Below are 17,065 nucleotides of genomic sequence, written 5' to 3' on the forward strand. Positions count from 1 at the left end.
TTAATACAGTGAGGGGATTTAAGCATGCATGGGGTAGACATACGGCTCCTGAATCTAAGACGAGACCAACGACTGATTAAGGTTTGAGTCTTTACAGCAGGAGAAAGGGGCGACTAGATGGGGGCCGGATGGGGCCGATCTGCTGGCGGGTCCTGTGTTTCTATGCCACTCATTGGCTGCTGTAAAGCGCTCGCTCCGCTATCGCCGATATCTGCTGAACTGTAAAACCGTAACATTTCGCAATAAATATGTATCCGATAATCTGTAACATCGAGGCTGTCTGCGGTCACCGAGGTCTTCACTTTATTTGTAAAATACGGAATATTTGATAAAGATTGGGACGGCACCAATCGAAATCTGGCGATATTGCGAAATGCGCCTCTGACGCTGTTGAGGTCCAATCCCAGTTCCCTGCTGCACGGCTTTATATAAATAAATGACGGAGAAAGACTTAGTCCAAAGTCCCCCGCAGACCGTTCTCAGCGCCGAGCGGTGGTTGAGCCAGGGAGGAGAATCAGGGGACGGAACGGCCACGACTCCCAACTACCCCGCAGGACTCTGTTCACAAGGAGTTGGGTCGAAAGTCTGTTTTGCTTGGGACCGGTCGGACTCAGCCCACCGGCGGCCAAACATGAAGACGGATCTGCAGGAGACGAGGTGTCTGGGCTGCTCGGTGGACTTGCTCTGGGGCCTCATCAGAAAAGGGTTCGAACCTGATATCTTCTTGATGAATGAAGCCCCCCAGAGCCGTGGTCCAGCAGGTCGACGTCACATTCGAGTCTCTCAGTTCATTAATAACAGTGACCTTCCTTAACTTGCCCCTTTCTTTTCCCATTCCTAGAAAAGAACCAAGTAAGTGATTATTATTATTATTAATTATTATTAATTATTATTTTATTATTGTTAAACATTGGAGTGAAGCTTCTCCCCCAAGACCCCATTCCTGACGTTTAGGGTATAGTCACACGTGTTGCTTCCGGCTGGTCCATGCTGGGTCATAGAGTAGGGAATACAGATTATAATTTCTATACCAATAACCGCGCAGGATTCTTGTCAATGTCCCGAGGCTGAGTTGCGATGGGAAGATGCGAAGGGTTAATAGAATGTTGAGGTTAGAGGAGGTTCTCATATGGAAGGTTCTCTGGTGTTATCTGGTTCTACGCAGCTCTGCGGGTTCTCACCTTGGCCTTCTGCAGCACTGTGCCTTTTCCGGTTGTCATGATGGAGAGAGGTCTGTTTTTCAGCGCCGTGGCGGCATTTACCGGTGACGAGTCCGGTAAATGAATGGGGCTGCTGCACTTGGCCTGGGAAGGAGGACAGCCAATAGGAAAACACTTTATTTGGAGAAATAAACTCAATTTTTGTAATCCTGGCACTAGCCATGAAAGTATCAAAGTAAAAAAAAAATACATTTTACATCACAAAGAGTTACAAAGTAACAAAGTCAGAATCCCTGAGAACGAGGGGCCAGTAACCTGAGTTGGGCCTTATCAAGACCCCTGAGAATCATAGATTCGGCCCCCCGGACAATCCTTGCGGGCTGTAATTTATCGGACGCAGGCTCACGTTTGTGGTGCTGTCCAAGAGCGTGGCGTCCACGGCCGTCCCCAGCGTCACGGGCCCCGATTCGGCTTTCTTCAGGTTTTCCTTCACCTCCATGATGCTGAGCTCCAGGTCCACGCGGCGGCTCTCCTTCTCCTTACATTCCTCCTCTCTGCTTCTCAGCTTCTCCTCCAGGCCGGCCAGGAGATCCTTGTCTGTCAACGCATGGAACCCAAAGATTAAATCCAGGAAACCAATCAATTAACTGCAGCTAAAACCCTGAGAATCTGCCCATCACCCCAAAACCCTGAAAATCCGCCCATTCACCCCAAAACCATGAAACTGGGGTAAAAACCATGAGAATCTGCCCATTGACCTTGAGATTTAGGGCAGATCCCAGGGATGCGCACCCAACCCCCCGCCGGCTCCCCCTGCTGGCCGTCGCCATCATGGTTGCCGTTACCGTTGCAGTTGGCGATGGATTCCTTGAGTTCCCGTTTCTCTCTGCGCAGCTGCGCCAGTCGCGTCCGGATCTCCTCTCTCTCTCTCTCCAGCCTTTCTTTCTCTTCTGTGAAGCGTTTCGCTTCGGCCTCCGTGCGGTTTTTACCCAGTTTGGTTTCAATGGCTTAAAAAAAAAAAGGACAAACATTTCCGATTATTTAACGTTCAAAGCGATTTCCGCAGAATTTTAGAAAGAATCCTGCGTACGACCTCTTGGGGCTTTTTTATTTATTATCGCCCACGTTTACGTGAATCGGCTCACCAGGGCCGGATATCTTGACTTTCTCTGTTTTTTCTTTGCCCCTGCTGTCCAGAGGACCGGCCGTTACTGGAGCGGGGGCCGTTACTGGAGCGGGGGCCGTTACTTGGATATCAGGGACTGGTTTCAGAGAACTTTCTTCTACTCCCTGCATCAACAAGAATAACAATTACAGTTATAGAAAGAGTTAAATTAATAACCCCAAACGCTGTATACAGTAATATAACCCCCCAGCGCTGTATACAGTAATATAACCCCCAGCGCTGTATACAGTAATATAACCCCCAGCGCTGTATACAGTAATATAACCCCCAGCGCTGTATACAGTAATATAACCCCCAGCGCTGTATACAGTAATATAACCCCTAGCGCTGTATACAGTAATATAACCCCCAGCGCTGTATACAGTAATACTAATAAATGGTGGGAGATCTGCTTTATTGGGGCAATGTGATGACCTACCAAACAAAATTCTTTAGGAATATGACATTTTAAAGGAAAGAGTAGCTGAAGGTATCTGTGTTATTATCTCCCCCCCATACCTGGCTTGTTATCTTGGGGTCAGGCTGGGGTATTTCGGATTTTCCGTGTGCCGCGTTCTGCTGATCCTTCCCGTCTTTGTCCTTTTTATCGCCAACTCTCTCCGGTCTGGGAGAACTGGTCGGAGACTTGCAGAGAGCCTTCGCTCCGGAGCAGTGCACAAAAGATTTGACCGGGAGGATTTCGAGGTACGTCTCATCATCGGCTTCCCCCCGGGGATCAACTTTAGGGTCTTCTTCCTGCGCAAGAAAAAAATAGATGAAGACCCATCCATTCAAAAAACATTTTCTGCTATAAAAAAAAAAAGAATTCTGCATTTTGTTTCTGGCTGTCACTTCAGATACTTTGTAGCAGCTCCATCCTCTCCCTGGCTCTACTTCAGGTCTGGAAAATGTGCGGCTCCTAGTGGGCGGGGCTAGTCCTAACCAATAAAAACTAAATGCAATTTTTGAATTAAGCTGAACTCCACTGCGATACCTTAATTAAGCCTAATTTAGTGTTAAAATATCACCAAATTGGTCTATGTGTCAAAGTGAATACAATGTGCTCTATCCTGGATTTCCTTAAATGCATTTATTAGCAGATGGCATTAATGTTAGATTTTTAATAATAAAATAAACAAAAAAACCAACACTTAGGAAGTAAAGAAAATCTTCCATATTTTGTAGAAAAACATCATATTCCGTAAAACTAACATACAAGGTCACGGAGAAGCAAAGAATACGGTATCTCACCGTCGTGTCTGACACGTCAACGTCGTCGTAGAGGTCGTCCTGCTGAGCTCGGCCCCCGCGCGGGTTGTCGATATAAGTGTTGGGCTCTGAATATTTCCTCTGCATGAAGCTGCATCTCCGAGAGAGGAAAGTCGGGTTATTTTACGGCTTGAAAATGTTGAATAAATACGGGGGGGGAAAAAACGTTATTTCATGAATGGATTGGTTGTAATAATTATAATAATAAAAAGTAAAATTTAAAAAAGGAGAAATATTATATTATAAAAGGTTATTTTGTTCGCTTGGGGAGGTCCAGGAAGGCTGAAGGTGACCTTGTGGAGGACGAGGGGCAGATTTGCCACACAAGTCATCAGATAAATGATCTCAAACTGTAAGCACTGGGGCTTTTAACCAGTTCAGCTGTAACGTGAACCACAGCTCCCATAACCCTCAGCCAACCTGAAAGCTGAAATTGGTAGCCGGTCTGCCACAGGATGCCAACTCCTGACGTATAAACTCGTCACAATCCTACTGATTCCGGGAACTCGCTGTCTTAATGAGATACTTTTAGTTTCCGTGTAATAAATAAATGGCTATTAATGTTAAATTAATGTTTTCTTATAAATATTATCCATTCCTGTTTATGAAGAGCCTGTGGTCCCCTCTGTAATATTTCTCTGTTTATAAATTCAGGACAGGCAGGGATCGTAAACTTACAGATATGAGTTCTTGGCCGCGCTGACGATGCAGGAAACCCGGTCGGCGTCCACGTAATCGTAATCAAATTCTTCAGGGTCCGTCTTTGACCCCGACTCTAACAAGAGGAGCCCCAGCCAGTGGCCCATGTCCTCGGATGACTTGGCCTGCGATGCAGAGAAGGGGAATGTCAGCGTGTTTTTAATTACACTTCATTTCACTGACTGGGAGAGTCCATCAAACTGTGCGCCGGTCCTGGGCGGAGGGGACGTGGGGACCACCGGTGGTGTCCGGGAACATAATACAAGACTAAAGGAGCGGAACCCAAAAACTGGGGAAAAAACCCTTGAAATATTTAACTTGGGCATTTACTTTTGCCAACATGTTTTTGCACTCGCATGCTCACTGGGGGGGGGCAAGGGAAGGGGTCATGCCTCCCATAAATGTATTTTGGTTATTTTAACCCCCCCCAGGGTATTATTTAGCACCCACACAGGATTTGGGAGTATGGGTGGCAAATGTCAGCATACCAGGGGTTCTCTGGGATCTATTTGTTTTAATTTTTAAAAAAATTATTGTAAATTCTATTATTTATTTATTTATTAGGAAATGTACATATGTATTATTTTTAATATCCCGAAATGAATGCCGCATGCATCTACACACTAAATACAAAAAAGCAATACAGGTGACATCAACCAATGCCTTTGACTGGGATGCTCTGGTTATAAATACCCAGGGGTTTGAAAGTGAAATAATTACCTCCAGGGTCACCAGAGCCTCCCCGCCGTGCAGAATGCGGAAGGAGTACAGGTGATCAGAGCTCGGGTAGGGGATGATATCGCATCCCGGCAGCGACACCGGCTGACACGCCGACTTGCTCTTGTTTTTATCCTGGTAAAAATGCAGCTGCCCGTCTTTGATGCAGCAATATCTGGACTTCCACTGGCTGTTAACCAACACGTTCAGGTAACCTGCAAGAGATCAATCACCATGATCCGTGAACAATATCAATGGGCAGGAGTTCAGTCCCAGTCCTGAAAGCTCAGCCCCAGTCTGCGAGAGGTCAATCCCAGCCATTGGGGGTCAAAAATAGCATTGACTGACTGCTGTCCCCAAAATACTGGGATTTATGGCAGGAAAATCTATAATTTAAATGAAAAGTCTTTGAAACGGCTCCTTCCCTGGACCTGGAAACATCTCAGGCGGTTGGAGCAGGAAGAGCAAAAGTAATAACGAGATTAGGCTTTCACTATGGAGATCCCGGCCACAAAGCTCAGGATGGCTCTAGAGGTTCATCTACTGATGGGTCCAAGTTTAAGCCAAGCTGGAGATCCTGCCCCATGGAAATGGAGAGCTGCTTGGGGACCATAAGACGTTCCTACTGAAAACCAAACTCCTCACTGGTGTCAATCAGGAGTCGGGACTCTGCTGGGCATTTGGGGCAGGATCTAGAGCCGAGAGGTCCAGTTAAAGCTTTGGATCAGGAGCTCAGGAGCTCCAGACCTGCCCCATACTATAACCGTCTTTAGTTAATAAGAGTTGAGGTTGAACGAGCCTCGTGCTGGACTCTTAGTCCCTTTAGTGATTGTTCTTCCTCCCCACTCAATGAACTTTTACCGATCTCCAGTGAGGAACGTACTTGACGTCTCCAAGGTCTTCTCAGGACTTTCCATGGAAGACGACTTCTTTCTTCCGATGTGCATGAGATTGCTGAGTTTGAGGCCGGAGCCTCCTTTCTTTTTAACTAACAAAAAAAAAAAAAGAGAAAAAAATTAAATCGCTATTTGGACAAACTCCCAGCAACAAGGAGAAGCGTCATGGAAACAATGAAATGTATCAGTGACTGCACCCTGTCTCCCACCCTACTGACTTCATGGAGAGAGAGAAGATCCATAGACCCCAAGACCCCAACAAACATTAACTACTGCCAGCTCCATTAAAGAAATGATTTTACATTGTGTTGGATCCTTTTTGTGCTCCTTCTACTGGCTTTGTGTCCAATACACGAGTGAGCCAGCTTTGTTTTTTGTTTTTATTTTTACCAGTTACTAGCCTGGATCTGCCACAAAAAGGCCTGGTGGTGGGTTTTATACTATACGTTTACGGAGGTTTTTTTTCTGCAAAGCATGCTTTTTAATAAATCTGGTTATTAATAATAATAAGATGCACTTTTTTTTTTGTAACCCCAATTATGAAGGACCAACCCTTGCAAATTTTCCCCATAAATAAGGGGCTGTACTGGCCCTGCACAATGTGTAGTTCATTTGGTGAAGTCTCCCGGGGGGGCCGTCCATCGTACTGCGCAGTAAGGGGAGATAAAACTGCAGCAGCTCTTTGACAAACACCTAATTTAGCAAATAAATCGCTAATTTCCATATAATTCCTAATTCACATATATCTTGACAGCAGACGGGAACCGTTCAGCCCCCCCAGTCTGCCCCCCATTCAGCCCCCCCACTCTTCCCATTGTGTTCCGCTGTTAGAGCGTAAACTGATTGTATCGGATATACAGATTATTAACATTTTATTTGTGAATTAACACTTCGTCTCACTAATCCACATCATTTACGCAGCAGATCCCGGGATGGCCACTAGATGGCGCCGTATAACATTGTGCATTTCTTGCACGGAGACGAAGGGCTCCTGACATTTACTAACGAGCCGGACACGTTAATTAGAGACCAGTATGAGGTCACCGAAGCGTCGGCTTCCATTATTTCGAGGTTCACGGAAGCGCTCAACTCCTCACTCCTTCCTTCCTACTTTCTTTCTTAATTAGCCGAAGAAACGACATTCGCAGAACAAAAGGTTTTTGTGAGCGCAGACTGGAGGGTCTGGGGTTCTTCTCGATAAAGAAAGACGTTTGTGTAACGAACGTGGAATCCACGCTGGAGATTTTTCTCCATGTCTAGAATCCAAAGATGACTTTTTCATCAAATTGCTACATTTTGGCTTCAATCTATTCCTTTGTCTCCTGGAAACATTGTTTACCAAACTCTTAGTTAGGCTTTAAACTTGTATTCACGCAGTAATTGGACCGAATACTTCTAATACATTGTTTTCCTGATCTTCCTCTTCCTGATTCGCTGTTTATTTATTTTTTAATCACTGCAATTTGCTCTGGAACTGGCGCAGGACTCCAGGTTTAGGAGCCAGAACACACTGGCTGAAATATATTACTAAAAACATCTTTTTTTAAAATTGAAAGACCATGTAACAAAAATGTTACAGGGCTATAAATAGAATAACGTTAATATTTTAGAGCTTCTGGATCCAAGGAGAAATCCGATTGCCTCTTGGAGCTAAGAAGGAATTTTTCCCCCTGATGGCAGAATTCGAAGTCGCTTAATTAGGGTTTTTTTGGATCAAGAATAGGAAGGTTTGGTAGAAGGGTTGAACTTGATGGACTTAGGTCTTTTTTCAACCTTATGAACTATGTAACTATGACAACCCCCCCCCCCCCCGATGTGCACTTTAAAGCATACGATAATTGAGCGGTCTCTTTCCATGGTGTCTCGCTTTGTAAACGCATGGAGGGTTTCTGCCGAATCTGCCCCATATGCATTTGCCCCTTTGCCCCTCAGCTATTTGCTGTGAATTAGACACATGACCTGTTTACCGCCAGCCAGCTCCGGCAGTTGCTCAGTAAAGGTTCTGAGACCCTCTGTGCGCATGCGCGGAAAACGCTCTCATTGATTTTGAATGGAATGTCACTTTAGCTCAGTATAATAACCGTTAATTATACTTTACTGATTAAAGTGTTTTTCAGATAATTCACGGGGTGAATCAATGCTGATTTTTTAAACGATTTGCTTGCTGGAAGGGTCCAGAAAGACCCGGACTGCCCACCTGGGACAGTAGACCAACGCTGGGTAGGCCGCTGAGCTCCCTATAATGACCCAACCGGCCGCTCCAGGGCCGATCAGGGGCTGCAGTGTGCCGCCGGTGGCTGGATATGCTACGCCGACATAAAATATTAACGTGGCCCTGCCTGTGAAGACTCTAAACATTGAGCCTGAATAATATATTAAATATGTACGGATATCAGGGTGGGTCTCTCCTTGTACGTTAGGTATTTGTTTGGTAAGTTAGTAGACCGTGCCTGAATCTTCTCAATCCCAAAACTGATTTTAAATTCATTTTGCACATTTTTGCACTGCATTAGCCTCTGCCACTTCTGCTGCGATGCTGTTCCACTTATCTACCACCCTCTTAGTAAAGTAAATTATATTGACGTCATCATATGACTCAGGCACAGAAGTTGGCTAAACTTTCTCTAGTTAAGAAACTAAACACCAAGGAAAGAAAAGGCAGAGGAAGTTATTACACATATTTTATAGTTTATATATATATATATATATTTATATATATTTCACCTTCTTTGGTTTCAGGGGTCTCAGGGGGGCCGTCAGTGCTGCTCCCACTTTCTGATGCACCGGAATATCTGTCTGACGGCTCTCCCTGCGGATTTAAGAGATTCCAACAGATCAGCCCAAGCGGAACCTTCAGATCTCTGATTAACGTAACAAAGTTTCTAAACAATATCGATACAAAGTTACTTCGAACAAAACAGAAAAACTGCCAGCACTTCGGGTTCTGTTTGTAAATAAAAATAATAATTATTGTTTTGGGTAAACGCCATCTAAATTCCAGCGCATGCCCCGTGGAAATATTATTAGGAGGCTACGGAACGGGATGGCGATATATATGAAAAATAAATACAATGAATATATATTATATTATATTTATTACATTTTATATATTATATATATATTGGTACCTTGTGTAACATTTGCCGCTGACTTTCCAATGCGAGAGGAGAGCTTTCAGAGGCCACGTCGGTCTGGAGGCCACTAATCTCCTGTATCACCTGTGTGGTGCAAACAGGGACACGTGTCACGGGGGGGGCAACTAAAGCTGTTTTTTTTTAACTCCTAATCTGTTGAGCCATTCAACAAAATTGTAACTATATAAATTAAAGCTTCACATATTAACACATTATTGCCTGAAATGTGGTGCTAAGTCTCTGCCTAGTCTCCTATCCCCTGCCTACGGATAAACTAAGCTGGAGAAAGCAAAAGCCTCAGCCGCTGCAGAACTTCATGGGGCGAAAGACGTGTCCGTCATGTTATCTCATCGCTCCTTGAGGTTTAAAGCTCCGAGAAGACATCTGGAACGGATGCCCTTTGGGTGCCCTGCCTGGGGTATCTAATAGATGGATCTGTGCTGCAGGGTGATTAATAAAGGCGTGAAACGCGACGAGGTCCGCACACTGCCTGCTCTGTCAGCTTTTTATTGGCTTTATTGGAAAGTCACGACTTCCTTCATGCTCAACTTTGAAGTTTCCGCCTAAAATCTTCCCACTTCTTGTAAGTTTCAACTCGCTGTTAACGGTCATTAAATTAGGAGTCCTCTCTCAAAGCGTCTTTGTCAGGAAAGGATCGTCCGCTCTGTGGGTCGCGTCTTTTGAACTGGAATATAAAGAGGGAACTCATTTGTCGTTTATGGGATTCCCAACAAAGCTGCGGATCGGGAGCCTCGTTTTCTTCAAGATTATTGAAGGCGGGAAAAAAAAGATTTTTTTGTCATTTAATTACAAAGAACCCAGAACCCGCCGGCGGATCAGCAATAATTATCAGATTTACCAGCTCTGGGTGCTCTGTGTAGGAGACCTGGAAGCTTTCCATGTGTCTAATTTTAAAGAAGTTTGTTCAATATTTGGGCAACTTGTTACAGTTACTAAATTCCTTGGTCTAGAAACCGGGTAACATTACTGACAACGTAATGCAGAACAGAGACAAAGAACCTGCCGGCAGATCGGCCCCCCTCGGCCCGTGTAGTCGTCTGTTTTTCCACCCAGCAGCCTTATTGAGAACGTTTCTTACATGGATCAGAAATTATTATGGTGAAATCAGCTAAACCAGGACCTGCCGGCAGATCGGCCCAATGCGGCCCCTGTCTAGTCGCCCATTTCTCCTGCTGTAAAGATTCAAACCTTAATCATTCGTTGGTCTCGTCCTAGATTCAGAAGCCATATGTATACCCCATGGGTGTTTATCACCACTTCTGCTGGGCGGCTGTTCCACTTAACTATCCCCATATTCTCCCTCCTGTCCTACCTTCAGCCACTGCTCTGCTTGCTCCTTGCTCTGCATCCCCAGCACGATGACGTCAGAGTTGGCCGGCGTGATCTTCAGCTTGTGCTCCTTCTTTCGGACTTGCTTTTCTTTGTGCGTCACGGTGCAGCCGATCAGACCGACGTCCAGCTGGGGATTGTGGTCCTTGGAACTCTTATAACACTGAAAAGAGAAATCCCGCCATGGATTATAAAACAGCATTTTCGGGGACGTGAAATCTACCTAAAGTGCATTAAAGCTCGGAGTTAAAGGGGAAGTCCCGTTACGTTACCATTAATCTGCTGTCCTTAATAACACACAGTTGTTTTGCCCACTGGCCGAGCCACTTCTTCCTCCAGAGGAAGGCGCAGATGAGGGCATCTTTCATCAGCTCGATGGAGGCCTCCGTGGACGGCCACTGGTGTTGGTGGGCTGCGGACTTCCCCTTGTTGTTCTCCTCTTCATCGTACGATTCGTAGGAGCTGCTGACGGCCTCCCCATCATCTGTGATCAACAGAAAGACGTCAACAAAAACCGGCCCCCGCGGAACCTGTGATGTGTAACGGCCGGGGCGGATGGCGATGAGAACCGGATTTGCTCGATTATTAAACAACCCCCCAACATTGTAATATTCATTTAGGGAAAAAAAGAAAAAGCCTGAATATAAGATGACCCCACAGGAAAAAATGTTTTACTTCTAAATATTAATTCATGTTTAAACTTTTTTATATTTAATAAAAACTATCATTGAGAAAAATGCATTTCGTGGTTTTATTTCCTTTTATTTGTCACTCTACCCCCCAGATATGCCTTATACCCCTATATGCCACTCTGCCCCCCCAGATCTGCCACTCTGGATCTTAGTCTTATAGCCAGACCTCTATTTCAGGACTGATTATAAGGCGACCTTGAATATAAGATGAGGGGTATTTTTCAGAGCATTGAATCTGAAAGTAACCTTGTCTTATATTAGAGCAAATACGGTTTTTTGTAGCATAAACTGCCTTTTTGGTTAAAGGTTTTTTTTTTGTTTTTTTTTTTTACCAAAATCGTATTTCTTGGTTATTTTGGGGTAAGGTGGCACCCGACGCCATCCTGGTTTCCGTGCCGTGTTATGATGGCGGAGCTGTCCTTATGATGGGATGAAATTAAATTGGTGGATCCACGGAATGATTTTAAAAAAACACATAATGGTGAATTAGTTGTATAAATTCTCATTTTCTGAGACTAGTCTGTAAGTAACTTTTAGATATTTCTTCTTTTTATAAAGCTGCGGGAGGAAATGAAATCATATAATTTGACTACAATTCCTATTATCCTTTATCCAGCCCAGAATGACTTTCTTATCAGAATTCTGATAATTGCAGCATTTTTTTACCCTTAAAGCTAAGAAAGGAAAGGGTTAAAAGGCAGGTCTCATAGGACTGCGCCCAGATTATCGCTGACCTTTGAAAAGGAATTTTCTTTACATAAAATTTTCCTCTCTTTCCTGTGATATCGAAAACAGCAGCTTGGAAAAAGCGCTTATCTGTGTGATAGCCGGGGTTGCCGCGGTTACCGCCTCACGTTTAATCCCTTTTTTATACACGACACTCAACGTCATACTTGGAAATGGGGAAAAAAAACAAGACTGTCGTATATCAGAATAAACGAACGATGTAGTTGGCTAAAAAGAAGCTCTTGGGTCTCTTTTCCATTCGGTGTCATTGTATCAATAAGAATACATATCAGTTTTATGAGTGACGTTATAAGGGGGTGACGGGGACCACCTTAAGTGGTCAGAGCAGCAAAAATGGGCACTCGGCAGTATTTGGGCTCGTGCCCGCTGTGGCCAAGGGGCTCGTAAGAACTGAGAATCATTAACTAGAAGAAAGGGCAGAATTGTGTCCCATGGGCTCGGAAATACATAGTAACAAGTCCCCAAAATTCTACCCGTCTACTGATCCTTCCTGCTTTTGACCCAAAAGAAGCCTAAAATAAACCCCAATTTAACCATTTTCCTAGTTTTGCCACTTAAGGAAAAAAAATCCTTCTTGACTCCAAAAGCCAATCAGATTTCCCCTCGGATTAGAATAAGAATGAATGATAAGAATGAATGATAAGAATGAATGATAAGAATGAATGATAAGAATGAATGATAAGAATTAAATCTTCCTATTATGATATTTTAGTAATATTTAGGATCGAGAGGCTGCTGAGTGTTTTTATAATTTGGTTTTTTTTTTTACATAATTATAACATTTTGTGATTCTCTCTCTTTTCATCAATGGAAATGTAGATAAAATTTTAGTATAATTAGGTGTATGGTGGGGGAGGAAGAGTTAATCTTTCTTTTTATCATTGTAAAAAAGTATAATAAAACCGCAAATCACAGAGAGCAGCTTCTTTTATCGGCAGGATTATAACGCATGCGCCCCCCACCCCCCAGGCACTTACCCTTAAATGTCATAATAATCAAAACACTTGTGTATAATACGCACACTTCAGATAAACGGTACATAAACGGTCATTTTGTACTTCAGTATAATATGTATTTCATTAATAGTATTCCAAAAAAAAAGGGGGAAAAGGGAGCTTTATGCATGAATTTTTTCAGTAAATTCCAGGAAAGTCACGGATTTCACGCAAGATACAGCGGCTCACGGCCTCAACACAAAAAGATTATTTTATTCGCTCAGCCTGCTAGACACTCAAAAAAATAAAGATAAAAGCCAAGGAACAAAAGCAAAATAATCTGCTACGTTTCATGTAGAGGAGCGTGCGAGATTTCTAAGTAGTCTGGCTAAGAGAAATGGGAGTTGTAATGCGACTGTGCAATCATAAATGCCATGCAGCGGGTGGACAGATCATACAACGTGCACCGGTCACCGTATAGAATATGAAAAAAATCTCGTTTTTTAACATTTGAGAGACATATTTCAGATATTTATTTTTATTTATTTATTATTATTTTTGTTCCATTTTCAGGTTGTGTTGAAATTTCCTAAATAGAAATATCTTGGAAAATTCAAAAGCGGCATAGAGGACACGTCTTACGCTCTTCTAATTCATATAATATTTTGGTGGGTTTTTTTTTGGTTTTTTTTTTCTGGGGTGACTGGCCCACTTTGGCAGCTAAGGAGTTAATGCACGGCAAAATGCACAAGGCGGTAAAGGTGGCGTGAATGCGGTACCCGTGGTGATCGTCTCATAAATGTCTCCGTCAGAAAAGAAGAATTGGTTGCCAGGAAAGCTGCCTGCATGCGCGAGGAGAGACAGAGAAGGATATAAGAAACAAGAAAACCAGGAATGTTTTCTATGGAAGGGTTAAAAATTAATGTTGTGAATGAAGGAGAACCCCCCCCCCCGCGGGAATAATGCGTTGCAGATACAAAATAACACGGCGGGGGGCTGTTCTTTATTCAGGGTTTGAGAGTATTTTCAGGAATTTTGGGGCAGGATGCTGGAATAAGCGAGTTAAGGGGAAATGGGCGGGGAGTGGGGCGTGTCAGGATCCCGCCCCTGCGACCCGGAGAAGTGGTGCATCCCCCAGTTATGCCCAAACTCACCCGATCTGGTGCCCCGGGGTGGACTGTGTCTGGCCGGATACTCACAGCCGCACGCCGCAAGGGTATAAAAACTCAACGTCCGGCGACGTTATTTATCGCCCGCTGGCCTTAAAGTGCCCGGGTCACTAAGTCACCCCTAATCCGGTGCTGCGGAATCCTTCAACTCCCTTTTTATCCCCAATCCTACTTCTTACACCCACATCCAGCATGTTCATCCAGCTTCAAACTGCTTCCTCCTTCAAAGATATTTGTGGGAACAGTTGGAAAAATCTGGGTGACCCTCTTTCTTCCCCCTCTTTCTTCCTCGGTGCCCCTCTTTCTTCGTCATGCCCCTCTTCCCTGCCTTGCCCCTCTTTTTACCCCCTTTGTTGCCCTTCCCCCTTAAACATGTGCCCCCCTTCTTTGGCCATTTGGAATGTTGAGATGGAGATATTCCAAATTATCGGATATTGTGATTGGGTGAATAAAATGACTTTTATTTAGATCTCCGGGGACTTCAGACGCCCCAGCGAGGGTCCGACTCGTTTCTCCCAGTCAGTTATTTCTTGTTAATACCCCGGAAACCACGTAACGGTTATTTATAGCTAAAAGTAATGACACCTTTGACTCGTCCCGAGCGTCTCTACACAAAAATAAACCTCTCGTTATCGGCACATCTTGTGTTTTCTTAAAAAGGCGGCGACCCCACATCCGGCTAACATGCGAGGTCAGAATTAGGGGAAAAATACATAATGACTTGTTTGTAATAAAAAAAAAATCCCAAACCTCGTAATATTTATCTGCTTTTTATATCAGATTTTTTGGTCATGAATTAAATCACGTTCTGAATTCATAAATTAATTTATCATAATAGCAAAGAAAACGTTAATTAACCCCTTTGTGAAACAAAGTTTTACTCCACTTTTGACAGCCTTAGCTTGTTTTTTCTACGTATAATGCCCCCCAAAATTTAAATATATATATATATATACACACACACATACATATATATATATATATATATATATACCGTATATATATATATATATAGTTTTTTATACCATTTTCTTGTATAGTCTGCATGAATTTAGCATGAATTTAAAAAAAGCATAAAAAAATATCACAAAACATTTTTTTTTTGCCCTTTTCCTTAACAAATTAGGTCCCACTGATAAAAAAAAACACTTTATTTAACAGCATCTGGCAAAATAATACCTCGCATGGATAGGTTTTTTTATTTTATGCTCCCTTACTTATTATTTCTTAACTTTGAATTGGAAGCAAAAAAACAAGAAATGTGCACATTTTTGAATTATTTTAAATGTTTTAACATGTTCTTAATTTCTTTTTATAATGTATTATTATTATTATTATTATTACTATCATTATTTACTTTTTACACTTTTTTTATTTTTGTCTTTAAAGACATCAGGGGTCTATCTAGGAACTGGACAGTACCCCTTATGATGTCATTGATCACTGCAGTCGGTTTAATTATTCTTTTTTAATTCCCCCCCCCCCCGTCTTCACATTGATCCCCAGCGCTGCTGATCACAGAGCGATGCGGAGCTCGGCAGAGGCGTCAGACCTGGGCTATCGAGCCCACAGGATGTGTGATGGGCTACTTATTATGTCTTAGCCATCGTACAGCGCCGTGGAATATGGTGGTGCCATATAAATCAATTCATAATAATATTAATAATAATATCATAAATAATATATATATAATATATAATAAATGATAAATGATAAATTATAGATAAGGGGCGAGAAAAATTATTAAAATGATTCTTGATCTGTACATTGGCTTTGCAATGTTCCGATACCCGTTCACGCTCTACATAGACACAGAATATACTGGAATATCTCTGACCCCCCAGTAATCTCTCTGACCCCCCCAGTAATCTCTCTGACCCCAGCTCTCTGCTCTCTCCTTCTCAGTCCTCTAGACTGTAAGCTCATTGGATCAGGGCCCTCCTCACCTGTTGTGTCTGTAAGTCAATTGGTTATGTTACATACTACTTGCTATGTCCTGTCTACCCATTGTACAGCGCTACGGAATTTGATGGCGCTATATAAAACAATTAATAATAATCATTAGGGTCTCCATAGAGCTCGTGACTGAAAAAATGTGAGGAGTGCGAGGACCCAAAAAGAAAAAAAATCACATATATATAAAAGAAAACGGCGTACCCATAACGGAGGCATCGTACGGCTCGGCCTCTTCATAGTAACCCTCCGCCGAGTCCGCTTTATTCTGACAAACGGGGGACTTTTCCGGAACCTGCAAAGAAACACAATTAGAGGCGTTACTTCACCCCCCCCCCCATGTTACAGGGTCTCCGTACCCAAGGCTGGGACCCCCTGTTTGAGGGCTGAGGAATCACCAGTCAGTCCCTCATACGGAGCTCCTGCTATCCACGGATCAGTCAGACCACCATTCACAGTAAAACAAGAACTTTATTTACAAACACACAGAACTTTATATATAATCTCAATTCAATGAGCACCGAACCCAACCCCCATCACTCACATCCCACCACAAATCCCATCAGTATACAGGGGATGTATCAGGTGAGGGGATTAAGGGATACGATGGGTTCCCCCACCTGTGTTATCCCCCCCTGTAGTGCGGGGGCCGGCGGGGCAGACAGGGCTGTGCTGCTGATTAAGAGCCCCAGCCGGGTTACCTGATCGTTCCTTTGAAGGCCGGATTCCACATTCAGTCTCTGGGCCGGTTACACAATAATACACACAATATACAATATTATAATATAATATGTTACCGGGTCATATCTGACAGGAGCAGAACAGTAAAAGGTGTGTATTTAATGATATCTGAGCATCCCGATTGGTGCTTTCTCCCTGCTTTATCACAGCTGGAATCCCTGCTTGAACACAGGTGACTTCTTGCCAGAAGAGGGCATTGCTGTTTGTGTATATGAAACACTTCACAAGTCACGGTGGGGCAGTTGGGGCGTCTCAGGGGTAATAATCAGCTTCATGACGGCAAAAAACATTTCCACTTAGTGATACATTTGGCTAACGGAAAACAGCTACAGAGGGACTTTAAAAGACAGCTGACGGGGAGGAGGGAGGTAAATGGGAGGTTTTGTGTTGGACAGGGACCCCCCCCCGGGGTAAAAAACTAGGTTCAGGGGCAAAAAG

General features: G+C 43.5%; 1 protein-coding gene across 1 annotated transcript in view; it reads right to left on the reverse strand.

Annotated features, from left to right (window-relative positions):
- Positions 1–719: 719 nt before the first annotated feature.
- AFAP1L2 (actin filament associated protein 1 like 2) overlaps positions 720–17,065 on the reverse strand; it is a 46,971-nt gene continuing 30,625 nt past the window's right edge. Inside the window, exons 5-19 of the mRNA XM_053451225.1 lie at positions 16,091–16,181; positions 10,663–10,874; positions 10,374–10,553; positions 9,035–9,124; positions 8,631–8,715; positions 5,894–5,998; positions 5,014–5,225; positions 4,273–4,418; positions 3,577–3,685; positions 2,845–3,081; positions 2,306–2,450; positions 2,006–2,167; positions 1,567–1,757; positions 1,182–1,304; positions 720–837 (exon numbers count right to left, since the gene is read on the reverse strand). Of these exons, the coding sequence (XP_053307200.1) occupies positions 811–837; positions 1,182–1,304; positions 1,567–1,757; positions 2,006–2,167; positions 2,306–2,450; positions 2,845–3,081; positions 3,577–3,685; positions 4,273–4,418; positions 5,014–5,225; positions 5,894–5,998; positions 8,631–8,715; positions 9,035–9,124; positions 10,374–10,553; positions 10,663–10,874; positions 16,091–16,181 (2,115 nt within the window). The 3' untranslated portion in view covers positions 720–810. The remainder of the gene's footprint in view (positions 838–1,181; positions 1,305–1,566; positions 1,758–2,005; positions 2,168–2,305; positions 2,451–2,844; positions 3,082–3,576; positions 3,686–4,272; positions 4,419–5,013; positions 5,226–5,893; positions 5,999–8,630; positions 8,716–9,034; positions 9,125–10,373; positions 10,554–10,662; positions 10,875–16,090; positions 16,182–17,065) is intronic.

Source organism: Spea bombifrons, chromosome 11, assembly GCF_027358695.1.
Source record: "Spea bombifrons isolate aSpeBom1 chromosome 11, aSpeBom1.2.pri, whole genome shotgun sequence".
Taxonomy (NCBI): domain Eukaryota; kingdom Metazoa; phylum Chordata; class Amphibia; order Anura; family Pelobatidae; genus Spea; species Spea bombifrons.